Source organism: Brassica rapa, chromosome A10 (genome assembly GCF_000309985.2).
Source record: "Brassica rapa cultivar Chiifu-401-42 chromosome A10, CAAS_Brap_v3.01, whole genome shotgun sequence".
NCBI lineage: Eukaryota > Viridiplantae > Streptophyta > Magnoliopsida > Brassicales > Brassicaceae > Brassica > Brassica rapa.
Genome location: NC_024804.2, coordinates 14,192,962 through 14,216,890, shown reverse-complemented (window position 1 = coordinate 14,216,890; position 23,929 = coordinate 14,192,962). Strand labels below are relative to the sequence as shown.

Genomic DNA, 23,929 nt, shown 5'->3' with positions numbered 1-23,929 from the left:
GTAATAAGTGAAAGTAATCATTAAAACCTTATGCTAGTTGATGTATGACTTGTTTTGATCAAATGGAATCAGTTTGTTAAGAAATTTTTAAGAACTTCAAAGAGAGGTTCTCCCATTGGACCATGAAAAAATTAATAACACTAACAAGGGTTCTAAACTTTTCAAATCACAAAATCAACTATTAAATTATTCATTAGAACCCATTATGGGTTCTAACCAATGGACTTGCTCTAAGGTCGAATAATTAAACAATATCACTCAACCCTGAATGAATACTCAGTTAAAAAAAAAACCCTGAATGAATACGAATGCACAGACAATAGAAAGGATCAAAGGAGCGTAGGTTCGTGAATAAAAAAAGAAAAGTAGCTAGCATGCTAGTTTACGTGGAAATGAGATGCTCAGATGGATGAGCTTCACAGCTTTGTTACTAAGTTTTAAACATATTTTAGCAGATTTTAGAAGAATAAACATGCATGCCACTACCAATATGATCACTAAATATAACCTACTGATTTATAATAACGCCATTGTTGTATACCAGCTGAGTTCAAACTCGCATGTTTCATGTTGTCTAAAAAACATTTCACTAGCAATGTAAAAGAAAAGTAAAGCAAACTATATATGATTTTGTGAGCTATTTGTCATTCAAATTAGAGCTCGACAAAGAATCTGTAAATTTCATTCTAAAAAAGTCAGTAAAATTTTATTTGATTATTTATTCTCATTGATTTGAACAAAAAAATCAGAATATCAGTTACTCTACAAAACAAAACAAATATTATTATACAATATCCGTAAGAAACAAAACAAATCAAAATATTAATATTTTCAAGAGTGGATATCTAATATGATATGTTATATCATATATGCGTCTATATATATATACATATATTAAAATAAATTATTTATATGAATTATATAATGGTTATATTTTATGTAAGTTAAACAATAATTTATTTATTAAATTGACTGCTTTAGTTATTAGAGTTTTTAAAAGTAAGTAACTTTTTATTTTTTTTGTAGATATTAATATTTCATATTATCTTTGGATTTTTATTATTTATTTTAATTTTTTTAATATTATACTGATCGAATCGAATATTAAATAAAAAAAAATTCAGATATCAGGACACCGAATATTTTATAAGCTATGGATCAGATCGATGGGATAAATGACTATTCGAAATAAACGAATCACGAATATCTCCAATTCGGGTATTCGATTTGTTCCCACCACTTATTAAAATATGTTTTGATCCCAACTCAACGCAGTGTAGCCAATCTCTGTGTACTAGAGGCTCACGGTCTCCTATCTAAGGATTTTTGTTGGTAAACAAACGTAAAACTCACGTTTTAAATTTATATAACTCTACGGTTGCTATTTTCGTCCTTTCAATGTCACTTGTCATAATAATAAACAATAACAATAACATGAACAACAAAGACATGGAAACATTCGATCTTAGCACGGGTATTGATATCAGGTTTATGATCTCTTTAAATCCGAAGTCGATCATATTTGTGAATGCTCGACAAAGTGTAAGTTATATGTTTTCTAATAGCACTCTATTTATTAGTTTTGAAACTAGTTGACAGCTATTAGTTTATTATTACATACAAATTTATAACGAAATATATTATAAAACACTAGTTCCCAACAAAACATGAACACTTATAGAAAAAATACACATATGGAATCGTATGTATAAACTTTGTAAACCATACATGACCAAACAATAGGGGTCAAGATTGGCTTGTTACAAATAAATCAAACCAATCCTGGAAAGAAAACTCAAGTGGAAGTAATGTGCAATGTAATACAGAGCACATAGACACAAACCAAAAAACATGTGAAATAAATGGATTTCGAAAATAATAAATAAAATAAAAAGATGAGCCACAAGAGGCTAGTACCTTAATGATTCACCTTGAGTAATGATGGAATATTTTGGTCCAAGATCACTGATAAAAAGAAGGATCTCAGAAATTCCAAAGGTTAATGTTGTAATGAGAGTAATCATCTTCAACAACAGATGCTCCATCGTAGTAAAAATCAGATGAGAGCTCATGTTGTGTCGACGGGAAATACAAGTTGGTCGAATCAACGTCCATGAAATAAGTACCTAACTCTTCCGAAGTTGTAGGAACCATAAGATTCTCTTCCCACATAAACGGCCAATACGGTGTCGTATCGTTACTATTGGTATTGCTATTGCTATTGCAATTACCCACGTGGTTGTTACTATCTCCCCCAACTTGTCCTAACGTCGGCCCACCACTACCACCACTACTTTCCCCACGTGCCGAATTTCCAACTCCTTCCTCCGTCCTATCGCCATGTGGCGAGGGTGGCTGTTCTTGCTGTTGTTGTTGTTGAGGTGGTGGTAACGGTTCCTCGCAGGCGAAGCGGTTAGCTACCACCTGAATCTGCTGCGGCGTCAGAGAACGTCCGCCGGGTATCTCCGGAGGATTATCCGGGAAGTTAAAACGTGCACCGGGGCCGCGGAGGCAGTAAAGAGCCGCGTCGAAAGCACGCGCCGCCTTCTCAGCGGAGTCGAAGGAGCCGAGCCAGATTCTCTCGCGGCTGTTGGGGAGACGAATCTCGGCCACCCATTTGCCCCACTTCCTCTTCCTTACACCTGTGTACTTGGGCAATGGTGCTTCCATATCTTACCAAATGCACAAGTGTACTGTGTGTAATACAGTTTTAGTTAATTAGGGTTTTGGTTCATGTACTTTTTGGAGTTGACAATATAGTGAGAGTGGCGGCTTGTTAGTGTATTTATATGTGTGTGTGATAAGTAGAGTACGAGAATTATAGCAGAGAAGCTCTCGTGTTGTATGCGCGTTGACGAAGATGATTATGTGGAAACACGGATTAAGAAGCGGTCATGTTTATTATTTGCCACACGTTCCGTAACTCTTCGTTTTTACAAGCATGTGCTTACTTTTTTGAGTAATTGCACTGGATGACTATCATATGCCAGTTATTTAGGTAAGTAGACATTTCCACTTTTGAATGAACCGGGAAAATAAAAATACCATTGCTATCCCTATTGCTGCATATCGGTCAGTTAGAATGACATGTTGTCGGTTTAGTCAAGCACGCTTCTGTTCGTAATAATGTTCTCAGTTACATTTACAAAGCCTTTACAAAACCCAAAAAATAACTAAATTTAATATTTAATTTTCAAATATCTTCTCCCAACTTCTACGAAACCCTCAAACATTTTCATAACCTCCGTAAGACCGTTCATTTTTCTCCAAAACCTCTGCAGTTTTTTTCAGAAATGGTCTCATGTCGCCTCGTCGATCTTCCAGAAGATGATGTTACAGATGCAGTGCCTCCCATACCGGATATGATGTTTGCCGCCGGTGAAGAACCGGTTGGAGTTAGGGTTCTTACATATCAATCCTCCAGGGCAATTAATCACATTCTTAATTCCCTCGAAGAAGACGAGATTCAGACACTACGCAAGTCTCCCTTTGGCAAGATTGTTGACATCGCCGAGAAACCCGGCTTTTCTGGAAGATTTACTAGGTACATCTTATCTAGACAATTAAAAGTGGAGAAAAAACACGAAGCCTGGTTCCGGTTTGCTGGTAAACCGATTAGGTTTTCTCTTCGAGAGTTCGCCATTGTAACCGGTCTCAACTGCGGTGAATATCCTAAAAGCTCTGTCGTAAGGTCGAAGAAGAACAAAAACGTCAAACCCTATTGGCCAGAGTTATTTGGCAAATCGGAGGATCTTCGCGTTTCAACAGCCTTGAAAATGCTTAGAAGAAAAACGGTTACCGAGAAAGAAGTACGGATTAAGCTTGCATGTCTTGCAATTGTGTCTTCTGTTCTACTCGCTACGAATCTGAAGATGAAGATGATTAAAGAACATGCAGAGGCCATGGTAGATCTTGAGGAGTTCTATTCGTTTCCCTGGGGGCGACTTGCGTTTGAAATGCTTATTGGGAGTATTAAGCAGAGGGATGAGGTATCCCTATCGCAGAATACTATAGCAGTTAAAGGATTTGCATTGGCACTCCAGCTGGTTATGATAGAGGCTGTACCGGATCTAACCGCAGTTGTTTTGGAAACCTGCTCATCTTCTGAATCCGATAGCTGTGATGACGATGATGATTTCACCCACAAGAAGACCAAAAAGAAGACATTAAGCCCTGGTCATGCACGTGAAATAGACAAAAAGACTAATGTATGTCTCCTCTCATCGGTCCTTGACATTAATATAGATACATGCTTTATATTTCAGCTGCGAACTGATGCTACTGTTTATTTCTTATATGATTCCTCCAGGTTATAGTGAGAAGCATAATCCCAGAAGACCCGGATCGGCCCTTAATTCCGGCCAATCTTGTTTGGGCTGACGAGGTCTTAGACGTCAAAGTTGAGAATCTTCTGAAACTAATAGCGCAGAGTCACCCCTTTACTGCTGAGATGTTCAAAGGTGGTGCTACTAAACTGGATGTTGAAAGAATGCGTGAGCTAGGGAGAGCTGGGGGAAAGCAGAAGAGGAAAACGAAAACTCAGACTAACACAGAGACAGTCGAGGATAAGCGTATTGCAGCCATTGTTCTGTCTATGCTCAAACCTGAGGTTGAAAGAGTTGAAGCGAATGTGGCCAAAGCTGTTTCTATGGCTGAAGATACTGCGACAAAATTTGCCTCCTTTGACACCACTGTCATGGTTTCAATTCAAAATCTGCTTAACAACTTCAAAGACGAAGTCATCCGCTCTGTAATGCAGATACACAACAGTGCTAATGCCCCAACACAACCGACACAGCCCGACGTTGACACTACTAACCATGTGCAACGTAAGGTAGATATCGTCCACCCCCACCCTGACCCAAACGATGACATTATTGCTCAAGTTATTGGGAGTCTCAGTCAATACTCCACGCCCCCACGGAATGCATCAGTTTGTCCAGTTAGTTTTCAAACAAACTTGTTCAATACGTCCATTCACTTTCTACCTGTTGCATTAGTAATGAGTATACGTATATCCGGTTATTATGCTCTCAAAACGGTGATGTATTTGGTTGGACTTTTAAAAAACCGGATATACTTAAGTGCACGTATATTCAATGCAAAACCCACGTGAGAATTATAAAAATTTCTCTCCCTCTTTTTTTGATAATCTTCCTTCCCTTTTGTTGCAGGGCTCAGATGGGAGGACTTGTCCTGCTGCTTCACGGTTGCCTTTCGTTTTGCAAACGCAAAATTCTCCCGGCCAAGACACCACTTTATCCGCCAATAGTCACACAAAGGAAGCAACCAAAGAATCGGTATGATTCATGCATTCAATTCTCCATTTAAAGATAAGTTAATTTACCATATAAATATGTACAGGAGGTTGTTCGTAATTTGGATGCCCATCCTTCTCAAGCTTCCGTTTTATCTCATGTAAGATGTCTTAATCTATCTATAATTAACCGGATATCAAATGGCCATACACACATCACACTGTTAACGGGAATCAATTATTATAGTTGGTAGTCGAATTACATGCTTTGCCTTATACATTCCATATTTTGTTCATTATGGTTAGTATTGAACATGTATTTTGTTATCCTATATCCATTCCCTACCTCACCATTGCAGGGCCAAACCGGAGAGATTTTTCACGAGACTTCCCTGCAGCCTGTTGGGTGTCAGACAGATGGGCAATATCTCGATCGGCCCACTGTATCAGTCACTGGTCAGACCAATAATGCTTCCAAAACTGCGGTAAGTTATATTACTCTGTATTTCCTGTTAAGTTATTTACCTAATAACTCGATACATATAGGATGGAGGGCTGAGTTTCGGCATCCGCAATATTCAGGAACCATCTTTCTCTCTTGGGCTGACGCAACCAGAGAACCCACCTCTGTCTGGGCCGGCATGCGATCTAATATTTGACACTGTCGCTGACCATGGCGATGAACATGTTGATGAACACACCAATGACGGTCCATCCCCTAACCCATTCGCTCCTCTCTTATGCCGGAAAAGCAAGCGCCCTAAGATTGTTCCAGCTGGTCTTGTGAAAGACTACCACTGTGGAGCTGATATACTAAGCCGTGCTCGTGCTGCCCAACCCCCTTTTTGTGATTACTCCGACCCTGCTGTGGTTATGTCCAAATTCTCTAATCTCGCGGACAAGATAAGCACCCCATTGTAAGTTACCCCTGTAACAACATTTTTAAGTCTTATATTATTTGTTTAAAAAAACCGGATAACATATACTGATGTTGGCTATTTATGTTGTCCAATACTAATAGTGTTATCAATATTGCCGGCCTGGCGGTCACTTCGAAGGACATCACAGGAATTGTTGAGCTCACCCGTTCATTGCCAGCTAGGGTATACTTGACATTCAGAGTTATTGGATTATCCTTACGGAATCAAAGCTGCATATAAAATTAATTGTTTTTGGATCTCTTAATCAGGTTGTTGACATATTGGTGCGCTTTGTTCGCGCCACATGCAACATGCAGCAACATTCGAGCCTTGGGCGGATTCCAGAGTTTCTTGACAGCAGATATGTTGCATTGTTGTTCAAGCATTTTCCAAAGTTCAGCCGTTCGAAAACTCCTGATGCATATCCTTTCCCGAAAGGACTTTTTGAGCTTCTTCGAAAGGACAACCCAACGGGAGCAGCAGTGACCCATTACTACTTTCCATTTGATTTAGGCAATAAACAGTGGGTAGGTGTATGTTTTGACTGCACCGCATGGAAGCTAACTGTCCTTGATTGCAATATATCGATCCGCTCCGACTCTGAAATAGCTACACAGCTGCGCCCTTTTGCGGAGATGATCCCCTCTCTTCTGAAGCGTACCGGGCGGATTTCGAACACTACTGCTTATCATGGGGTGGTGATAGAAAGACCCAAAGTCGTTGCTCAAAACACCAACCCATCACACTCTGCCCTAACCTCAATCTTGCTCATGCAGACCCATGCAATATTTGGCCTTGAATCGTGCAGGTGTATCACTCCTACTCTTCTCACGGAAGAAGCTCACCGTGTTGCTGTGATGTTGTATGAACTACACGAGAAGCTGTAGAAGGACTTGGCATAACCGAGACCTCTGACTCTTGTCTCATTTGTTACTTTGGGTACTATCTATGCTCTGCTTCTCTGCTGGTTATTTGTATCGTTCACTTATCCATACATTGTTCTGAATATTTTTAGACTTTCCATGTTGACTTTCAAACATCGTTTCTTTCATTGCACTATCTATAAAAACTGATATGATGACTATCCGGCTTTGTGCATAAAATATCTGGATATCCTAATACCGCTTTTCAATTTTATGAAGGAAGATTTCATGTTTTCCTTTTCAACACTCGTACCTACCCAAGTCGTTGGGTAAACAAGAATTAATATTTTCTTATTTAATACACATACCTACCCCATTTATGTGTGTTACCATTTAATTCCCATATCTCCCAACCAACTTGTAACCAATTTTTCCTTCTACGGTTTCAGTCACAATTTGCCCTTTCCCACATCCGAAAAATTAACCTAAGGCCAAGCATTACTGACCGCACATGGTCTTTCAGATATATGTTCCTCCTATGGCATCACATAGCTACCATATTAATGCTCCATAAATGACACCACAATACACAAGTATCCCTACGCATACACATGAATAATGTATGTTATCTTTATAACTTCTTCTATCTATAAATACATACGTTCCCTCAAATGTTATCTCTACACCAAGGAGTTGCACATCTTCTTCGTAAGGAGAAGATGTATTTTATCGGCAATTTTCTTGTAACTGTCACCCATGCTTGTATTTTTTTGGAGTCACCAACACTGTTCGTTGATCTGATAAGGTAATACAAGTGCTTATCAATTTTTGTTTTATATCATTGACTTATCCTCCATTTATTTAAATAGCGAAATTTACGATTATGATACATTCTGAACATATTTTCGAACACTAATTTCTCGGTAACCGTTTATAGGAACCATGCGGATCACACTGAAACTGTGTTGAAGAGAAGTGTTTTCTTTTGTCTTCGGTAGCGCACTGGCTTGGCCATAATTTTTTGTGACTAAAACCTGATACTTCCGTTCTTTATCTTTATAGTCGATGGCATTGTGTCAACGGGAGCACGTATTTCTATCAATTCCAGATTTTTCTCTATGTATAAGCATAGCGAAAACTTTGGCATTGGTAGTAATGCGTGTTCCCGCTTTCACAATCTCAACGATTTAATTGGTAAACGGTAGCCTTACATGTATTATTTTATATTTATCACTCTGTAAATGAACACAAATTTGTGACGTTACCAACAAATCTTTACAAAATTTCTGTGGCACTGGATGATGTAATTATATTTTTAAACAGAACTTTTGTTACTAGTTCTTGGCATTTCAAATCTTTCAAATGTAATACGCAATATTAGACTTCGAAGCATTATGCAACATTTTAGTAAACATTGTCATATTGTAAGTTACATTGGAAATGATATTACCGGATATCAAAATTGACCGGTCACTTTAACATTGTAACCGGTTAACTATTACAGTTTCAAATACTGTTTTCAAGCTTTTCTCCTATACTATCTCAGATACGGATGTTCATATTAAAGCGTTAATAAACATATCGTTCCCTTATTATTATTAGGTTTTCTCACTATGTATCTTTCCAATGTAATAGGATTCAGATCTAAATCTTGCTTTCGTTTTTTTTTTTTAAAATATAAAGCTTCTTATGTTAGAAGTCTATAACTTATATAAACATAGAAATTTCGTTGGTAGAAAAATAACAACATAACCGGATATTCGTTTTTCACTGTCAACATTGTTTGCAACCGGATAGAGACGACCAATAAAGCAACAAACTTCATAATATAACATTTAATACAAACAAAGATGGGGATTTTTTATTTTAGTTTCATTCTATATACAACCTCGGGCATTAACTTACCCACTCCTCAACCCTTAACTGGTTAATATTATACATTAAGAACTTCTTATTCAATCTGCCCAGTAACAGACCCACCTCCTCATGCATACACCTTCATCATCCGAGGTACTCAAATCCCCACCAAACATCACTTGTCTTTGTTATATCGGCATTTTGCAAGTAGCTCGGTTGTGACCTAAGCCCTTGCATCTACCACACTTAGTGTTTCTCTTTCCTCCGCCCTGAACAACCCAATTGCTCTGATTTAGCTTAATATGTACGATATAACAACAACATATATAAACCTCGTACCTCATATTCCCCACGAGATTGTATCCTGCTTTTTCTGGGCCGTCCGGGGGGCCTTCTGGTTGTTGGAGGATGGATTTTGACGACGTTGTCTGAAGCGTCGCTTGCCAGGGTCTCCACATTCTCAATTTCGACAACCGGATTTATGGGGATAGAGTAAGCTTCCCTGTAGTAAGCCAAACTATAATATTCACAAGCCAAAGTTTCTACCGGGACCTTGTACCTTGTCGCTGCAGCGATAGCGTGTGTGCATGGAATCATAAGCGTTTGAAACTCGTAGCATGTGCATGTTTTAGTGTTAAGACTGACATGATACATATCTCCATCTCTTTCCTTAACCTCATACTCTCCGGTCTCGACCAAGCTGACACTAAACCCTCCACTGTTTTCAAAATTAGCCGTCATTATCTCCACGACCCGAGGTGTTAATATGCTGCTTCCTGTTGCCTTTATCTGTCTTCTTAATGAAAACCAGTGCATCAGCTTTGATCTTATGTACTCCACCAGCGACAAAATAGGAAATTCTCTAGCTTCACGGAGAACTGAGTTCCACGTCTCCGCAACGTTACTTGTCATAACGTTGTAGCGGTCCCCTGTGAAATGCGACCTTGCCCAGTGCTCGAACCCAATTCCAATTAGGTAGTCAGCACACGCTGCATTTACCCTTTTTATCTCGGTGAATGTCTTGTAGAACTCCGAAAGACGGTAAGCCCGTGCTGCTTTCCCAACGAGATATCCAAGGTGCTTGTCTTTGAAGTGTGTCCGGATATTCCTCTTTAGGTGGAGGATACAAGCGCAATGCTTTCCAAGAGGATAAACCTGAATACGATCCAAAATGTCTGTATCAGTTAACAACAAAGTTTGTACTTAAGCCGATTTGTATATATAACCGGTTATATACGTAAACCTTCGTATTTCTAGGTTATTGCGGGTATTACCTTTGCAATTGCGTAGTAAATTGAAGGATGTCTATCAGAAACAAAGACAACCTCCTCCTCGTTAGGAATAAACTGTGTAAGGTTTTTTAAAAACCATTCCCAAGCTTTGTCGTTCTCACCATCCACCACTGCTACCGCTATGGGAAACACTTGATAATTACCATCTTGAGCTGATGCTGTCAATAAACATCCGGCATATTTACCTCTCAAATGCGTACCATCCACAATCACCACCTTCCTCATTGACTTGTATCCTTCTACGCAGGCAGACAAAGCAAGGAACAAGTATTTGAATTTGTGGCCTATCCCTTCAGCGTACTCTGTATGCATTGCTGTGATTGTGCCCGGATTTGAATGGATCAGCTTCTCAAGATAACCAGGAAGGAGGTTGTACGATGCGCCACAAGTTCCTTTGGCATAATCCAAAGCAAACTCACGCGACCTCCAAGCTTTCCAATAGGAAATGTTGACGTCATGGTTACCCCGCATGGCCTGCATGATCTCATTAGGTCTCGGGCCTGCTCCTCGTCCAGCAAACTGTGCTTTCATTATGCCGCCTATAACAGTGTGCGTTGCTTGTGTCTGGTATCCGGATCTGTCATCAACCGAGCAGGTATGCCTGAGTTCCACTGTGCGTATCTCATATAGTTGCGTGTTCTTGAGAAGTGCTGCATATACTCGCCAGTTGCACGTCCTGCTGAAACACCTAAGCACCATTCCCTCTGGACATGATCGGCTATTCCTAAACCTAAACTTGTTCTTAATGGCATACATTGCCATATGCTGCTTGAATTCTTCTCTATTCTTAAACACCATCCCGGCAAATAAGACGTTTGGTTCAGGATTAAGGTTTGAGTCCTTACGGTTTCCTACAATGTGATTGAGTTGAAGAACCGTTAGGAATTATTGAGTTCTTAAAAAATCATAATTTATCAAACTGAGTCAAAATATATAGATGCAAATATTTAACATTATATATACAGATGCAAATATTATTCTACATATTTGTTTCTACAAACGACTTTGTTCTTATAAAATTGTAATTTAAAAAACCGAGTCAAAATATTTAGATGCAAATATTTCACATTATATATATTGCTTCCATAATTATACATTCTAAGTTCCGCTGGTTTAAAGCCAGATTACATATTACTTCCAAAAAATTTACGCCCCCGCCGATTAACCACAACAAACAAACATAACCAAATATTTCACACAAAAAGTTAACGACCCTAGTTCATTTTCTTTAGGGCAAAGGTTCAAACCCACCATTCCCTCCGGCGATTTCAGAGCTTGTATCTTCGATGTCGATGCGAGAAGTGTCATCTTCAACAACGTTGATGACGGGCACCTCGTAAACCATATTTTCGGGCTCAGCCCGACCATATGCAGGTAAAGGGTCCTCGTCGATTATATGCACGTTTGGCATTTCGTTTGTTTCCCACACACCACACTCCCTTGGTGCCAGACCTACAAACAAATGGAAAAGGACTCGGTTGTGTCATCTATGTTTATTATAAATATCGGGATATTTCTTTATATAACCGTTATTACGGAATAAAGCCGGTAATACATACTATTTGCTAACTAGTATATATTGTTAACAATACATGTTCTTCCAACTATTTACAACCATACTCTTATGCCACAATACCTGCATTTTTGTTAACCGCTGCATCAGATGAAGAGCCTGTTGAAGATCCTTCAATATCAACAATATATGTGGGTCTCGCCGGTGGAGATGCCACCGAAATATTAAGACCTTCGCCGACGCTGTTAACATTGACATTTGCACGGACATTCATACCACTTGAGCTTGGCAAAACGTAACCTTCACCTAGCATGTTTTCCCAGAACCCAGGACCAACTCCAACCTCTCCCCAATTAGGTATATAGGTCTGATGCTCTCTAGGGAACCCATCATCTGCGGATGCCTGACGAAATATACTAGGAGATGGGTTAAGGGGACCCACTGGAGATCCAATCCTAGCGGTCTCTAACCCTGTTCGCACATAGTTTGCAGTTATTAAGTATTCAACTTTATAATACATCCGGTTATAGTGCAGTGCTTATTATACTATTTTATCCGGATATAACACATTTAGCATAGCTCTACATACCTTCCATTTCATTACTACGCCCTATATGCTGCTGCGCATTTCCACGTCTTCCCACCTCCGGGACAACCCCATCATCACTCATACTCATATCAACTACCACTTCCTCCGGTGGTGGGTGTGCATTCAAATCGAGGCTTCTACGGGCCTTTTCAACCTCAAAAGATACTCGATATAAGATGACCATCTCATCCTCCCTGAATATCTCTCGCATAACAGTCTCGCTGCATACGAAAGGATCCCTCCCTATAAGTCCTGTATACATATTATAAGCATTAGATTTGCATGTATGCCTAAGTAATTAAATTGACTATTATATAAACATAGGGGCCTTCGTCATTTTTATATAAACCCCAACTAACCATTGATAGCCGCCAGGTGCTGCTCCTCGCTTACTCCGTGGCCTAGGTAAGACCTCTGTCCGAACCTGAAAGGAGTCCTGCAGAGGAAACCATATCTTGCGACGGCTTCTGCACCGTACGTGACACACAGATTGACTTCACTTGTCCACTCATGGACACTCATCATCATTTCAACGTCACCAGAACATACAATGTTCAATGGAGCGGCTCTAGGGCCGTCAGGCATGAGCATCCATGGCGGAAGCTGATAAGTCAGTAACAACGGCGTATGTGGGGTAAGCATAAATTCCTCGCGTACTAGGCCGATCAAGGAATTTATTGGTTCGTTTTGCTTGACAAGAACGTACTGTTCCATATCTCCAGGATCACCGTCGAACCTCCAAAACCCTTCCTCAGATTTTGACCACTCACCTCGTAAAACACGAACAAGACGACCCATCTGCATAAACGTATAGAGTAAGTACATTTAACAAATCAGGAAACCCACATACTAATATATAACATCAAAGAATCGAACATTAAATATAGTAGTATATCGTACGGTCCTATAATGTTTAATTCGTATAGCTTTGTAAAGATGACCTAATATTGTGGTCCCGTTTATAACAAGAAAGGAAATCTACGATTTTGTATATAAAACCAGAATTTACCTTTTTGGGTGGTCCCTGTAAGACTTGAGCTTCTGGCTTTCTTTTCGACTTGATCTTCCTTTTCACTTTGGAGCCGGAGTATTTGTTTTTTAGTTGTGATAAATCTTATAGAGGAAGCATGTATTTATAGCGAATTCTCCTCCACATAACCGGAGATACTTACACATATATGTAGAAGGTGAATCCAGATAATATCTTCAGCATTTAATGCGAGCAGGCTAGCTAGTCGTAGTGCTCATCATTTTCTGACAACCTATATACTAATTATATTCCATTTTAAATTTGAAAATCACATCATTATCTCTTCCTAACTATGTTAATTTCCAGTTATGATTTAACTTCTCATTATACAAATCTCTTTCCATTTTAACTTAAGGACTTCATATTTTATGAAGGTAATATACCTGACCCACTTCATATAAACGATTCCCATTTTATATAAATTATTAGTCCCCCATTTGATAATCGCTCAATCCGGTTTAAGCTTAATCTGAATTTGCTTTTATAATGCAGGTCTATTCTCAATATGTTGCACGTGTCGCAACTGCGGTGATATCTATTAAAAATTTGTTCGGTTCTCATTGCTTATACTCTTTATGATTTATATAACATCTCTTCCCTTTAACTCACACATTCACCAATTCCAATTTCCACAACAAATTCAATAGAGATATGTCTTCCAGCCATAGCTCATCGGCGACCAATCGTACGGCTTTACCGAAGGAAGGCCCTTTTTGTCACTGCAGAAGGCGGACATCGTTGACTAAGGCGTGGACCGACGACAACCCTGGCAGATACTTTTATCGCTGCAAAGCTCATGGGTTTTTGGTTTGGGCTGATATAGATGACCCTTATGGATGGCAACACCGGAGTTTATTAGAAGCTCGTGATGAAATACGTCTCCTCAGATCTGAAATCAGCAGTCTACAAACTACTATTACAAACCACACAAGCCACCCCCAACATACGGATGTAGAAATCGTGTCAAACACACTCCATCCTGAAGTGGTCAAACCTCATATTCATTGTGACCACGGCGATTCCCTCCTACGGTATTTTATTTTTATGACTTGTTTCTTCGTGCTCGTTATTGCTGTAATCGTTACCAGCCTAAAACATTAGTTTTATAAAAATCTTTGGAGTTCAATTATATTATCCTAACTGTGGCACTGCAATGTAATATGAGAAAATTTATGTTACTGGTAGAACGTTTGAAACCGGTTAGAAAATTATAAATACAGATGTAATAAATCATTATCGAATAAATATTCCGATTAGATGTCTTTGCAAACTAATTAATTTCGGTCAACTTGTATTATGCCACAAAAGTTTATGTACTTAACACCACAAGATGAAACAAAATATCTCGATTCTTCATGGCCACATACGTTGATTTTTTTACCACCACAAATTTTAAACAAATTTTACACCATAAGAATGTGGCAAAAGTCAACTTCGTTCAGTCTGACACATCTTCCCTGTCACTTGATGTTGCGACACTTCTCTGTTTCACTCTGCACCTACTAACCCTATATTGCTCATGTAATACGGAGGACATAACCGACTTTACCACAACTCCGACGACACGGTTCGCCAATTAATAAAAAATATGCATAAGTACCTAATTTCCAACGTTTCCATGTATATTGGGTTATTTAGGCCTACTTTTTTTCTTCTTCTAGATTATTAGGCTTTAATTCAATATAGTATAATTTTGGCAGGAGATGAGAGCATGTTAAGATTAGACTATGAATATATGTAGTTTTAAAATGAATTTATAGTGTTTGTTTTTGACATTCCTTTTTTTTTGCTTATAGGATTTGAGTTTTTCAGTTTTTTTTCCTAAATATTGTACAGATAACAAAAGAAAATAGAAAAAAAAAATTCTAAGAACGTTGACAAAAAAACAAAATCAAAATTTCAAAAAAAACATAGATGGAAAAGAACTTTCTGGTTAATGAGGAACCAATTTTATGAGAAACTAAAAAACAAAAAGTCTTCAATACCTTAATTAGCTCTTTTGCTGCTATATTATTCGAACTCATTGTCATGAAAACTTATACAAGGAAGTTGTTGACTGTAAGTAATTTTTTTTTAACTCCTAAGTAATCTATGTTACAAATGTATATTTTTGTTTTCTACTTAATTTACTTTCTTTCTTCACTTTAGTTTTGAACTGTTTTCTGGTTTTGTCTCTGGATATCCCTTTATATACATTTTTGTGTTAAAACTACAATACCATGCTGAGATATCTGAAGCATATGATCTCCAGGGAGGCAACCACCGTATTTGCTTAGATTTCTGGTTTTGGTGGGTTTAAAATTTATATCAACAAGTGTGGTTAAAACACCCAAATATAATATACACTAGACATGTACTAATTTACTAATTATATATCAACTACTTTTTGAAATGAATTTTACGAGCATTGGCGATTTTTAAAACGGACATAGCTTCTGTGTTAGTAGGATTTGACTAAGATGAATAATTTATAACAGTGTAGAGATCCTAAACCACTGTGGTACCGTGCTAGCTAGTATAATCTGTAACCCTCTTTTAAATTTCCCTTGCGTACCGCAAAGCAAAAAAGAAGTGAAAGACATGAAAATTTTAAATGGATATTGGTACATTTAGAATCATTTTTGCCATATATAAAGTACTGTAATTCACCATGTATAATAGATAGACATGTGTTTGGTCAACATCCTATCATATTATTTTGTCACGTTTCCTGAAAGCTACACTTGTGAAGGAATTTGAGTTCTTCCCCTTTTCTGCGCTGTCTATATATGAAAAATACAAATACTTAGTTTATGCTAGTTGGCTATGTTTGTTCGTTTGATAGAAGGAACCAAAATAGGGGTTCTTGATTTCCTTTCTTTACAAAAGTAATCAATTGTTTTAGTCCCTATTGCTTTAATTATTAGCTAGTTTGTATTTTATCTATTAAATATACTTGGGACAATATTTCGATTTTTGAAATAGCTATTCTCGTGGGAATGTTTTTTTTTGGGTAAAATCGTGGCAATACTTTCAATATATAGACTGTAAATTAATAGATTTACTTTAAAAAAATCGGCAGTGTTTCTCTCTTTTAAAAGAATTTTAATTTTACCACAAATTTTATATCATTTTTTCAAATTTACTTTTAAATGATAATCATTTTTATGAATACCTTAAGTTGTGATAAAAAAAATTAAACTATCTTTCTTAAATTATTTATAATTGCTTAATAATAATTTATAAAATACTACAGAAGATTATAAACTTAAATTCACCCGATAAATACTAAAGTTTAAACATAATCACTAAACTCTAAATCAGAGTCGGTCCTGGATAAAACCAAATGAAACATTCGGCTCAAGCTTCCTAATTTTTTTAAAAAATTATATAGACATATGTTTTCAAATTTGTAAAAACAATTATTGAAATCTTTACTAAATCTCTTACTGTTCCCTAAAATCTTAGGACTGGCCATATCTAGTCTTAAATCCAAATGTTAAAGCATTTTTGATTGATAATATTTTTGAAAAGTGATTACCAACATAAGGTATTTCAAGCAATTTATTTTTTTTCTTCTCTTTTGCATTTTTTTTCTTCAAAGTATTAGCATATGTTAAAATATATACACAGAACAAGATTAATTGAGATAAAAGGGCCAACACAGGATTCAAATTATAGTATACTCGTTATCAAAACAAATTCAGGTCCGATTGTTAAATCTTCTTCCCTAGTCCAAAGAAATTACAAGCTTATCTATAATTTCTTACAATAAAAAAACAACTTAATGTACTGTAGGGTTTCTAAAGTCAATAATAAACACTCATTTTTGCATATTATTTTATTTTTATTTTAGATGAGACATTTTGAAACTGTAAACTTCATTCTCGAAATATTAAGATTGTCTTTTCTGAAATATCGTTTTTGATGATAAACTAGAAAAGACCAATAAAGTAATTATCGAAGTGAAAAAAATACAAAGAATAATTCGTTTTCACGGTTGATCGTGTCAACCAACGGTGAATGACATTGGCGAGCAACACCAAACGGGTGGATACAGAATGATGGCCGTTTTGTTGGTTCTTACAAAAATATCTCTCGGACATGACATTGCTCAAATTAAAAGACATCAAGACAAACAATTCGAAACCACGAGTCTCTACAAACATGATTAAAGCGTATTAAAAACAATGATTTAAAACATTAAGACAAACAGCTCACGAGCCACGTGTCGAACTCAAGCTGGTAATCTTAAACTTTGTAGAAACAGAAAAGAAAACCCACAAGAGAACTAAATGGGCTTTATTAAGCCCATATACGAAACAACAAGAAGACGACACACACCTTTTGTTCTCGTCGCCGCCGGACCTCCGTCGCATGGCTTTCTCCTCGCCGCCTCACCTTCAAACTCTATTATTTCACCGCCGTATAGTCTAAGGTATTGTTTATATCTCAGTTTACACATTTTCTCTATCACATGGAATCTGAAAGTAATCGTAATCATCGATCCATTTATATAAAAAAAACTGAGCTTTCGTTGCAATCCAAACTTCTTCAATAGCTGTTCAGGTGTTCAAAGCTGAGGTTTTGATGGGAAGCTTGCCACGTAGGACGCTGCGATTCTACGGGAATGCCCACAAGGTGTTTGCGATAATGCCTGAGAGAAGCTTTTTATCTGGAGAGTGCCCTTTCGGGCGGGTATGGGTGAGGTTAATGACGAGCAGCAAGCGTGTTCAAGATAGGAGCAGGGAGAAGCGAGTCCGCGAGCTCGAAGTAGCGACTGAGAAATGGAAGATAGCTAACAAAGTGATGTTCTTGATGGAGCTGTTGAAGAGTGAGCCAGAGATGATCATGAAGGTCAGGTTGTTGGAGCAGTACAGGCGTCAGATCAATTTGCCTAAGCCGCATAAGATCAGCGATTTCATCAGAAAGTCTCCAAAGTTGTTTGAACTGTACAAGGATGAGAGGGGAGTGTTGTGGTGTGGGATGACGAAGGAAGGGGAAGAGTTGTTGGAGGAGCATGATGGGTTGGTTGAGGAGAATGGTGACAAGGCTGCGGAGCATGTGACTAGGTGTTTGATGATGTCTGTTGATAAGAAGCTTCGGTTGGATAAGATTGCTCATTTCCGGAGAGATTTTGGGTTGCCTCTTGACTTCAGGGTGAACTGGGTAAACAAGTTTCCTGAGTTATTTAAAGTTGTGAAGGTTGAGGATGGAGAGGAATATCTAGAGCTTGTTTCATGGAATCCAGCTTGGGCTATAACAGAGTTGGAGAAGAAGACCCTAGGCTTAACTGAGGAAAGCGATCACAAGCCAGGTTTGCTTTCACTGCCTTTCCCTATGAAGTTTCCCCCGTCATACAAGAAAATGTACCGGTACAGAGGGAAGATTGAACATTTTCAGAAGCGAACTTACTTGTCTCCTTATGCCGATGCACGTGGACTCGAAGCTGGTTCAAAGGAATTCGATAAACGGGCAATCGCAGTTATGCACGAGCTGCTTAGTTTTACGCTGGAGAAGAGATTGGTGACGGATCATCTGACGCATTTCAGGAGAGAGTTTGTGATGCCGCAGAAGCTGATGAGGATATTCTTGAAGCATTGTGGTATCTTCTATGTCTCTGAGAGAGGGAAGAGGTTCAGTGTGTTCTTGACAGAAGCTTACGAAGGCCCCGAGCTGATTGAGAAGTGCCCTTTGATACTTTGGAAAGAGAAGTTGCTGAGGTTTACAGGTTACAGAGGGAGGAAGAGAGATATTCAAACTTATAGTGATACTTTGGAAATGGAAGAGAAAGAATTGCTCTATAGTAGTAGTTCAGGAGATGACGATGATGATGATATGATGTCGGATGATGATGATGAGATGGACATTGGTGAAGTGAATGATGCATATGAAGAGAATTAGCTAATCTATAAAACATTTTTCAGTAAGAGAAGTTTAATTTCATTCATTTGTGACTTTTGCCAAACCGAACATTTCTCTCCGCAGGCATGTTGTTATTCTTAAATTCTTACGTCTCCAAACCAAAAAAAAAATTAGAAAGAAAACAAATAAATAAGAAAAGAACCAAAGAGTTGATTCAACATGTCTGAAAAAAAACACAGTAATCAATCTTTGTGGCTCAGCCAGGCAAGCCAATCGTCTCCATCCATGCCTTCAATTTCTTTAATCTCCATACTGTAAAATAAATACAATACATTCAAATCTTAGGTTAGATAGATAGATAACAGGTTACCACAAAATTCTTAAATTAAATATATGAAGAACACTGAAAGAAATAAATTACATAACAAGCAACCTATAATAAGTTACCAAAATCTAATTTTTCATTTTTTTTTGGTTATTTGGCAAATAAGCCCTATAATAATTGCATGCAATGATATAACACAACAATATATAATCTTCGGACACTAATATAATCATTGGACCAAAAAGAAACAAAAGGGACAGCTTGAGATCATGCAATAAACTGATGTGGATCCTTTTCATTCCACAAGTTTCACTCCTATTCTTCATATTTTTCTAATCAATTAGTCCCATTTAATTATATCACAAAAATATTTTATAGAAATATTTTTTTCTGCTTTCTGTGTTCTGCCGCAACTCAACACTGAAGTTTATACAGAACCACCGCTACTTTTTGTCCGCCGGTGATTCCGGTGGAACAACACCGATCAAAATGTTTTAAGTTTAAAAGAAAATAATTTACCAGGACAATGGAGGATTGCGAGGGGAGGAGTAATGAGTAGAGAGATTATAAGGATGAAACAATTCTTCATCCGTAGGATTCAACCAAGAAGGAAACTCCATGACGTCATTGAACTTTGGGAAGACGTCATCTTCGACTGTCTGCGACTTCATCATCTCCGTCTCCACCGTCTTCATCATGAGCTCTGACCACCAAGCTGACGTCTCCACGTTGTTTTCCGTTTCCATCAGCTGCTTCGGCGGTTGTTGAGGAGCTGTGGCGGAGAAGGTGGAAAGGGGAGGTGAAGGGGTGGAGTAGATATGTGGATTCGTTATTGCTGAGGATGATGATGATGAGCTTGAAGAAGACGAGGATGATGATGAAGACGATGACGTGGTTTGGATGAAGTCATTGAAGTCGTGGAAATTTAGGTTTAACCCTAGAGGTTGGTTAGGGAGGAGTGAATTGAGTTGTGGATTCAACCAAGAAAATGGATCTGGAGGAGGTGGTGGTGGCGGTGGCGAAAACAGTTTCTGCGGCGGATGAGACGGTGGAGGCGGTGGAATCTTGGCGGCGTGTCTCATGGAAGCGCGATGGTGTTTTAAGGCGGTGACGATTTCACGGCGAGCTTCGGCCATATTAAGGAGACGTTCTTGGTAAGGACGGCTTGTGTGGAGTCGTCTTCTCACTTGTTTCTTATGCGTCTGCGTTTTGCCGCCCTTGGTGCCATCTGTGGTTGTGGTCATGGTGGTGGAAGGAGGACGTTGTGGCTTCACTGATTGGATGTAAGTAGCAGAGACGCGTGCTTCTTGCTTGTGTGATCTGACCATCCAAAATAGTTATGATTTTTTTCACTGAGGAGAGATACTACTAATATTAGTAGGTCATGCTTCTTCTCTTAGATTATATTTTTCTCTTTCTTTCTCAAAGGTTTGTTTGAGTAGTTGTGGTTGTTGATGATGAGATCAGACGAATGACTCCGGGAAGAAAACAGATATAGGAGAGGTGGTGAAGGAAAAGCAAAGGCTCGTGGGTGGTGATATAAATACTCTGCTCTAGCCCAATATTGTAGACAACTCTTTATCTTTTTTTTTTGTTATTTCTTTTATTCTTTTAGTTTTTGCATGTGTGTTTTTCCTTCCTATTTTGGCAAAAATAAAATTTCATTAAACTTTGCCGTAAATGGTTTTGTTTGGATGGTTGGCACTTGGCAGTAATTGACCAATGTGTCCACCAACTCAACAAAACTGATTGAAAAATTGGGGGTTCTTTTTGTTGTGTAAGCAACTTTCAAGTGCATGTTTTAGTTTAGGGAAACAATTCTAAAATTGTTGAATATCATTTTTGATATATAATTTTAATAATATTAAGAAGATGACTTCGAACAAAACAAAAAGGGTTTTATAGTGACAAAAGATTTTGTTTTTGCTGATTCTAAATGGACAAGGAAATTAGGGTTATGTAACAATTTGGAGGTTTGAGAATCTCTTAAAAGAAAGAAGGAGGGTATTTTGGGAACTAAACGGAAGAGAATCCATATGACACTAGTCCTCTGTTAAAAGCCTTTGTCTGAAAGTACAGTGGGGCCCCATCTACATGAAGATAAACAAATGCTCGTTTAAATACTGCTGCTCTTTAATCTACTCATATGCTGCGAATGATCTACCGCTCTCTTTTGACATAGTCTATTTAGTGACAAGAAGTAATCAGGTAACTTTTTCAGTTACTCAAATACTTTCAAACTAGCTCGAGGACAGTAATAAAAGATAAAAGGTAGCCAATTGTCTGAACCCTTTTATTATTGCATGTAGAATTCGAGTTGTAGTAATAGGTATTATTTCACAAAAGTCTGAGATTATGACATCATCAGACTGAGAGAAGCGGAGGTATGGTGAAAATGTGTCTGCATGCAACAGTGGGGATGCATACGCAGACAGTCCAAATTCGAGGCTTCTTTCAAATTCAATTATATATCCCTCTTCTCTCTTCCCTTTCATTGTCAAGAAACTCAACACTTTGATAAAATACGGCCAATTTCCAATTCTAGTTTCACACACTTAACTATTCAAGTGGTAAAAATCTAGTATTCAGCTATATATACTAATATACATATTGGTTAAAAAATGCCAATCTCTTGTTGATGAGTATTAAAATTCGTTTTTTATTTCTCAATTCTAGAAGAGTCTGTCTTACTCTAAACTAGGTTTACTAGCTCGTTACAAAGTTTATGTGTACACTGAGTAAATCATAACCGTGTAGTGAATTAATTCATCTTTGCATTTCAGCATTAATACATATGGTTGAAAAGTAAGTATATGTATATATACATATGGGCCACCGATGAAGTAAAATGAAAAGAATTGCGGCCGAAGAAATAAGTGTGGATCTTCTTCTACAATATTGCTATAAATATTTATATTGCTAAAAGGACCGAGTGACAGAGGTGTGGCAAGTGTTAACCACTTAGTTGATGTAATATCTTAGATAATAACATACTAGGATAAGGTCCGCGCCTTGCACGGAATAAACATTTCTAATAATCTATTGATCACAAAATTTTCAGAGTGGGAATCTTCAAATTTCTAATAATTTATAGACGTTTTGAAAAATTCAAAATATAACATATAAGAAAAAATATAAATGTTTTTATTATATATTTAATGTGATTTTTAAATATCTTTTAATAATATAAAATTAAAAAAAAGAACTAAGATACAAAAATTGTTATTAAATATTTATTATTCATATTAGGTAATTTCGTAGCTTTTATTTAAGGAAATTGCAAAATATTTTTTGGTACGTTATTTATCAATTCGATAGTTAGTTTAATAAAAAGTGTAATATAAATTAAGATGGACCAACCTATTTTTCTAAGAATAGTATATTTTGTATAGTTATTTATTAAATAAAAATTTATAATCATACGGTTCTATGATCATTCATATCGTTTTATAACAAAATATTTAAATCATCGATAACAAAATTTTCAATCTGAAATCTTTAATAAGTTTATAATTTATAAATGTTCTTGAAAATTCATTGAAAGTTTTGATATTAAAATATTTATGTAATCTTATGGTATATAGTGTTTAATCTATATATATATATTTTTTATTATTAAATGATATTTTTTACTCATATGGTTTTAAAATCATGTGTATCTTCTTATAATAAAAATGTTAAACCATTGATCATTAATTTTTAACATAATAATTTTAATAGTTTAGTCATTTATTGTCGTTTTTAAAAATTCAAAATATAACATATACGAAAAAATCTAAATTTTATTTTTATAGCTAATTTGATTGTTTAATTTATTTTAATAATATAAAATTAAACAAAAAATGATGGAGGAGATATAAATTGTTATCAAATCTTTATGATTAAAATCATTAATTGTCATATATATATATTAGTCATTTATGGTAATTCCGTAGGTTTTATTTAGGAAAGAAAATATCATATCATATCATTATATCATATAGTTTGACTAACTTATGTATCTAACAACATATAAAAATCGAATGTGGACCTACTTATTTTTCAATTGAATGTAATTGACTACCTAATTGAGTGCCACCTATGCATTGGTGCTTCTTTTAATTAATACAAAATTGAGGTTACAACTTTTCAAATGTTTCTCAATTAATATATAGGGGATTCGAATTTGATTCGGTTACTTAAAAACTAAATACTTAAAATACTAAAATTTTAGATAATTTCTCCCGGTAAGCAGATCAGGTATGTATGAGACAATACTCAAAATCTAAATACTTAAAATACTAAAATTTTAGATCATTTCCCCGGTAAGCAGATCAGGTATGTATGAGACAAAGAAAGAGTCAACGGTATTGGACTATTGGTAATATTGGAACAAAGAAAGAATCAACGGTAGACCAAAGAGAAAAAGAGTGTATAGTAGTTTGGTAAACACGTAAACT

General features: G+C 36.9%; 6 protein-coding genes across 9 annotated transcripts; 2 read left to right on the top strand and 4 right to left on the bottom strand.

Annotated features, from left to right (window-relative positions):
- Nucleotides 1-996: 996 nt before the first annotated feature.
- LOC103845589 (ethylene-responsive transcription factor ERF016) lies at nucleotides 997-2,904 on the bottom strand. Its single transcript, XM_009122454.3, has one exon. The coding sequence runs from the start codon at nucleotides 2,668-2,670 to the stop codon at nucleotides 1,984-1,986; it is 687 nt and encodes a 228-aa protein (XP_009120702.1). The 5' UTR covers nucleotides 2,671-2,904; the 3' UTR covers nucleotides 997-1,983.
- A 149-nt stretch (nucleotides 2,905-3,053) lies between these two features.
- Nucleotides 3,054-8,377, top strand: LOC103845587. 2 transcript variants are annotated; one of them, XM_033282761.1, is made up of 9 exons: nucleotides 3,054-4,208; nucleotides 4,310-4,942; nucleotides 5,175-5,300; nucleotides 5,365-5,418; nucleotides 5,617-5,742; nucleotides 5,840-6,174; nucleotides 6,279-6,360; nucleotides 6,447-7,845; nucleotides 7,978-8,377. In XM_033282761.1, exons 1-8 carry the CDS (start codon nucleotides 3,294-3,296, stop codon nucleotides 7,062-7,064), a joined length of 2,889 nt encoding a protein of 962 aa, XP_033138652.1. In that variant the 5' UTR covers nucleotides 3,054-3,293; the 3' UTR covers nucleotides 7,065-7,845; nucleotides 7,978-8,377. The 2 variants fall into 2 exon arrangements, with proteins under 2 accessions (XP_033138652.1, XP_009120701.1); XM_009122453.3 differs by having other exon boundaries at nucleotides 5,804-6,174.
- A 336-nt stretch (nucleotides 8,378-8,713) lies between these two features.
- On the bottom strand, nucleotides 8,714-11,038 carry LOC117129268. Its single transcript, XM_033282762.1, has 3 exons — nucleotides 10,172-11,038; nucleotides 9,237-10,052; nucleotides 8,714-9,166 (listed from the first exon to the last, which is right to left on the bottom strand). Exons 1-3 carry the CDS (start codon nucleotides 10,985-10,987, stop codon nucleotides 9,086-9,088), a joined length of 1,713 nt encoding a protein of 570 aa, XP_033138653.1. The 5' UTR covers nucleotides 10,988-11,038; the 3' UTR covers nucleotides 8,714-9,085.
- Nucleotides 11,039-11,371: 333 nt separating this feature from the next.
- Nucleotides 11,372-14,970, bottom strand: LOC103845585. Of its 2 annotated transcripts, XM_033282764.1 has the most exons (5): nucleotides 13,301-14,968; nucleotides 12,651-13,089; nucleotides 12,292-12,534; nucleotides 11,826-12,173; nucleotides 11,372-11,641 (listed from the first exon to the last, which is right to left on the bottom strand). In XM_033282764.1, exons 2-5 carry the CDS (start codon nucleotides 13,087-13,089, stop codon nucleotides 11,418-11,420), a joined length of 1,254 nt encoding a protein of 417 aa, XP_033138655.1. In that variant the 5' UTR covers nucleotides 13,301-14,968; the 3' UTR covers nucleotides 11,372-11,417. The 2 variants fall into 2 exon arrangements, with proteins under 2 accessions (XP_033138655.1, XP_033138654.1); XM_033282763.1 differs by having other exon boundaries at nucleotides 12,651-14,970.
- Nucleotides 14,971-17,522: 2,552 nt separating this feature from the next.
- Nucleotides 17,523-19,309, top strand: LOC103845583 (protein WHAT'S THIS FACTOR 1 homolog, chloroplastic). 2 transcript variants are annotated; one of them, XM_009122449.3, is made up of 2 exons: nucleotides 17,523-17,738; nucleotides 17,870-19,309. In XM_009122449.3, exon 2 carries the CDS (start codon nucleotides 17,891-17,893, stop codon nucleotides 19,202-19,204), a length of 1,314 nt encoding a protein of 437 aa, XP_009120697.1. In that variant the 5' UTR covers nucleotides 17,523-17,738; nucleotides 17,870-17,890; the 3' UTR covers nucleotides 19,205-19,309. The 2 variants fall into 2 exon arrangements, with proteins under 2 accessions (XP_009120697.1, XP_009120698.1); XM_009122450.3 differs by having other exon boundaries at nucleotides 17,543-17,738; nucleotides 17,862-19,309.
- Nucleotides 19,228-22,621, bottom strand: LOC103845584 (ras guanine nucleotide exchange factor Y). The gene is made up of 2 exons (XM_009122451.3): nucleotides 20,010-22,621; nucleotides 19,228-19,477 (listed from the first exon to the last, which is right to left on the bottom strand). The coding sequence occupies exons 1-2, from the start codon at nucleotides 20,816-20,818 to the stop codon at nucleotides 19,408-19,410; spliced, it is 879 nt and encodes a 292-aa protein (XP_009120699.1). The 5' UTR covers nucleotides 20,819-22,621; the 3' UTR covers nucleotides 19,228-19,407.
- Nucleotides 22,622-23,929: the final 1,308 nt, after the last annotated feature.

Bases quoted from the DNA above. Each gene is read 5' to 3' on its own strand.
- LOC103845589 (XM_009122454.3), bottom strand. From the start codon at position 2,670: ATGGAAGCACCATTGCCCAAGTACACAGGTGTAAGGAAGAGGAAGTGG.
- LOC103845587 (XM_009122453.3), top strand. From the start codon at position 3,294: ATGGTCTCATGTCGCCTCGTCGATCTTCCAGAAGATGATGTTACAGAT. The intron at 4,943-5,174 runs GTTAGTTTTCAA...CTTTTGTTGCAG, and splicing joins GGAATGCATCAGTTTGTCCA to GGCTCAGATGGGAGGACTTG. The intron at 6,175-6,278 runs GTAAGTTACCCC...CAATACTAATAG, and splicing joins GACAAGATAAGCACCCCATT to TGTTATCAATATTGCCGGCC.
- LOC117129268 (XM_033282762.1), bottom strand. From the start codon at position 10,987: ATGGTGTTTAAGAATAGAGAAGAATTCAAGCAGCATATGGCAATGTAT. The intron at 10,053-10,171 runs GTAATACCCGCA...GATCGTATTCAG, and splicing joins TTTACTACGCAATTGCAAAG to GTTTATCCTCTTGGAAAGCA. The intron at 9,167-9,236 runs GTACGAGGTTTA...TGGGTTGTTCAG, and splicing joins AATCTCGTGGGGAATATGAG to GGCGGAGGAAAGAGAAACAC.
- LOC103845585 (XM_033282763.1), bottom strand. From the start codon at position 13,116: ATGTACTTACTCTATACGTTTATGCAGATGGGTCGTCTTGTTCGTGTT. The intron at 12,174-12,291 runs GTATGTAGAGCT...ATGTGCGAACAG, and splicing joins GCGTAGTAATGAAATGGAAG to GGTTAGAGACCGCTAGGATT. The intron at 11,642-11,825 runs GTATTGTGGCAT...ATTTGTTTGTAG, and splicing joins AGCGGTTAACAAAAATGCAG to GTCTGGCACCAAGGGAGTGT.
- LOC103845583 (XM_009122449.3), top strand. From the start codon at position 17,891: ATGGGAAGCTTGCCACGTAGGACGCTGCGATTCTACGGGAATGCCCAC.
- LOC103845584 (XM_009122451.3), bottom strand. From the start codon at position 20,818: ATGGTCAGATCACACAAGCAAGAAGCACGCGTCTCTGCTACTTACATC. The intron at 19,478-20,009 runs GTAAATTATTTT...TTTATTTTACAG, and splicing joins CGCAATCCTCCATTGTCCTG to TATGGAGATTAAAGAAATTG.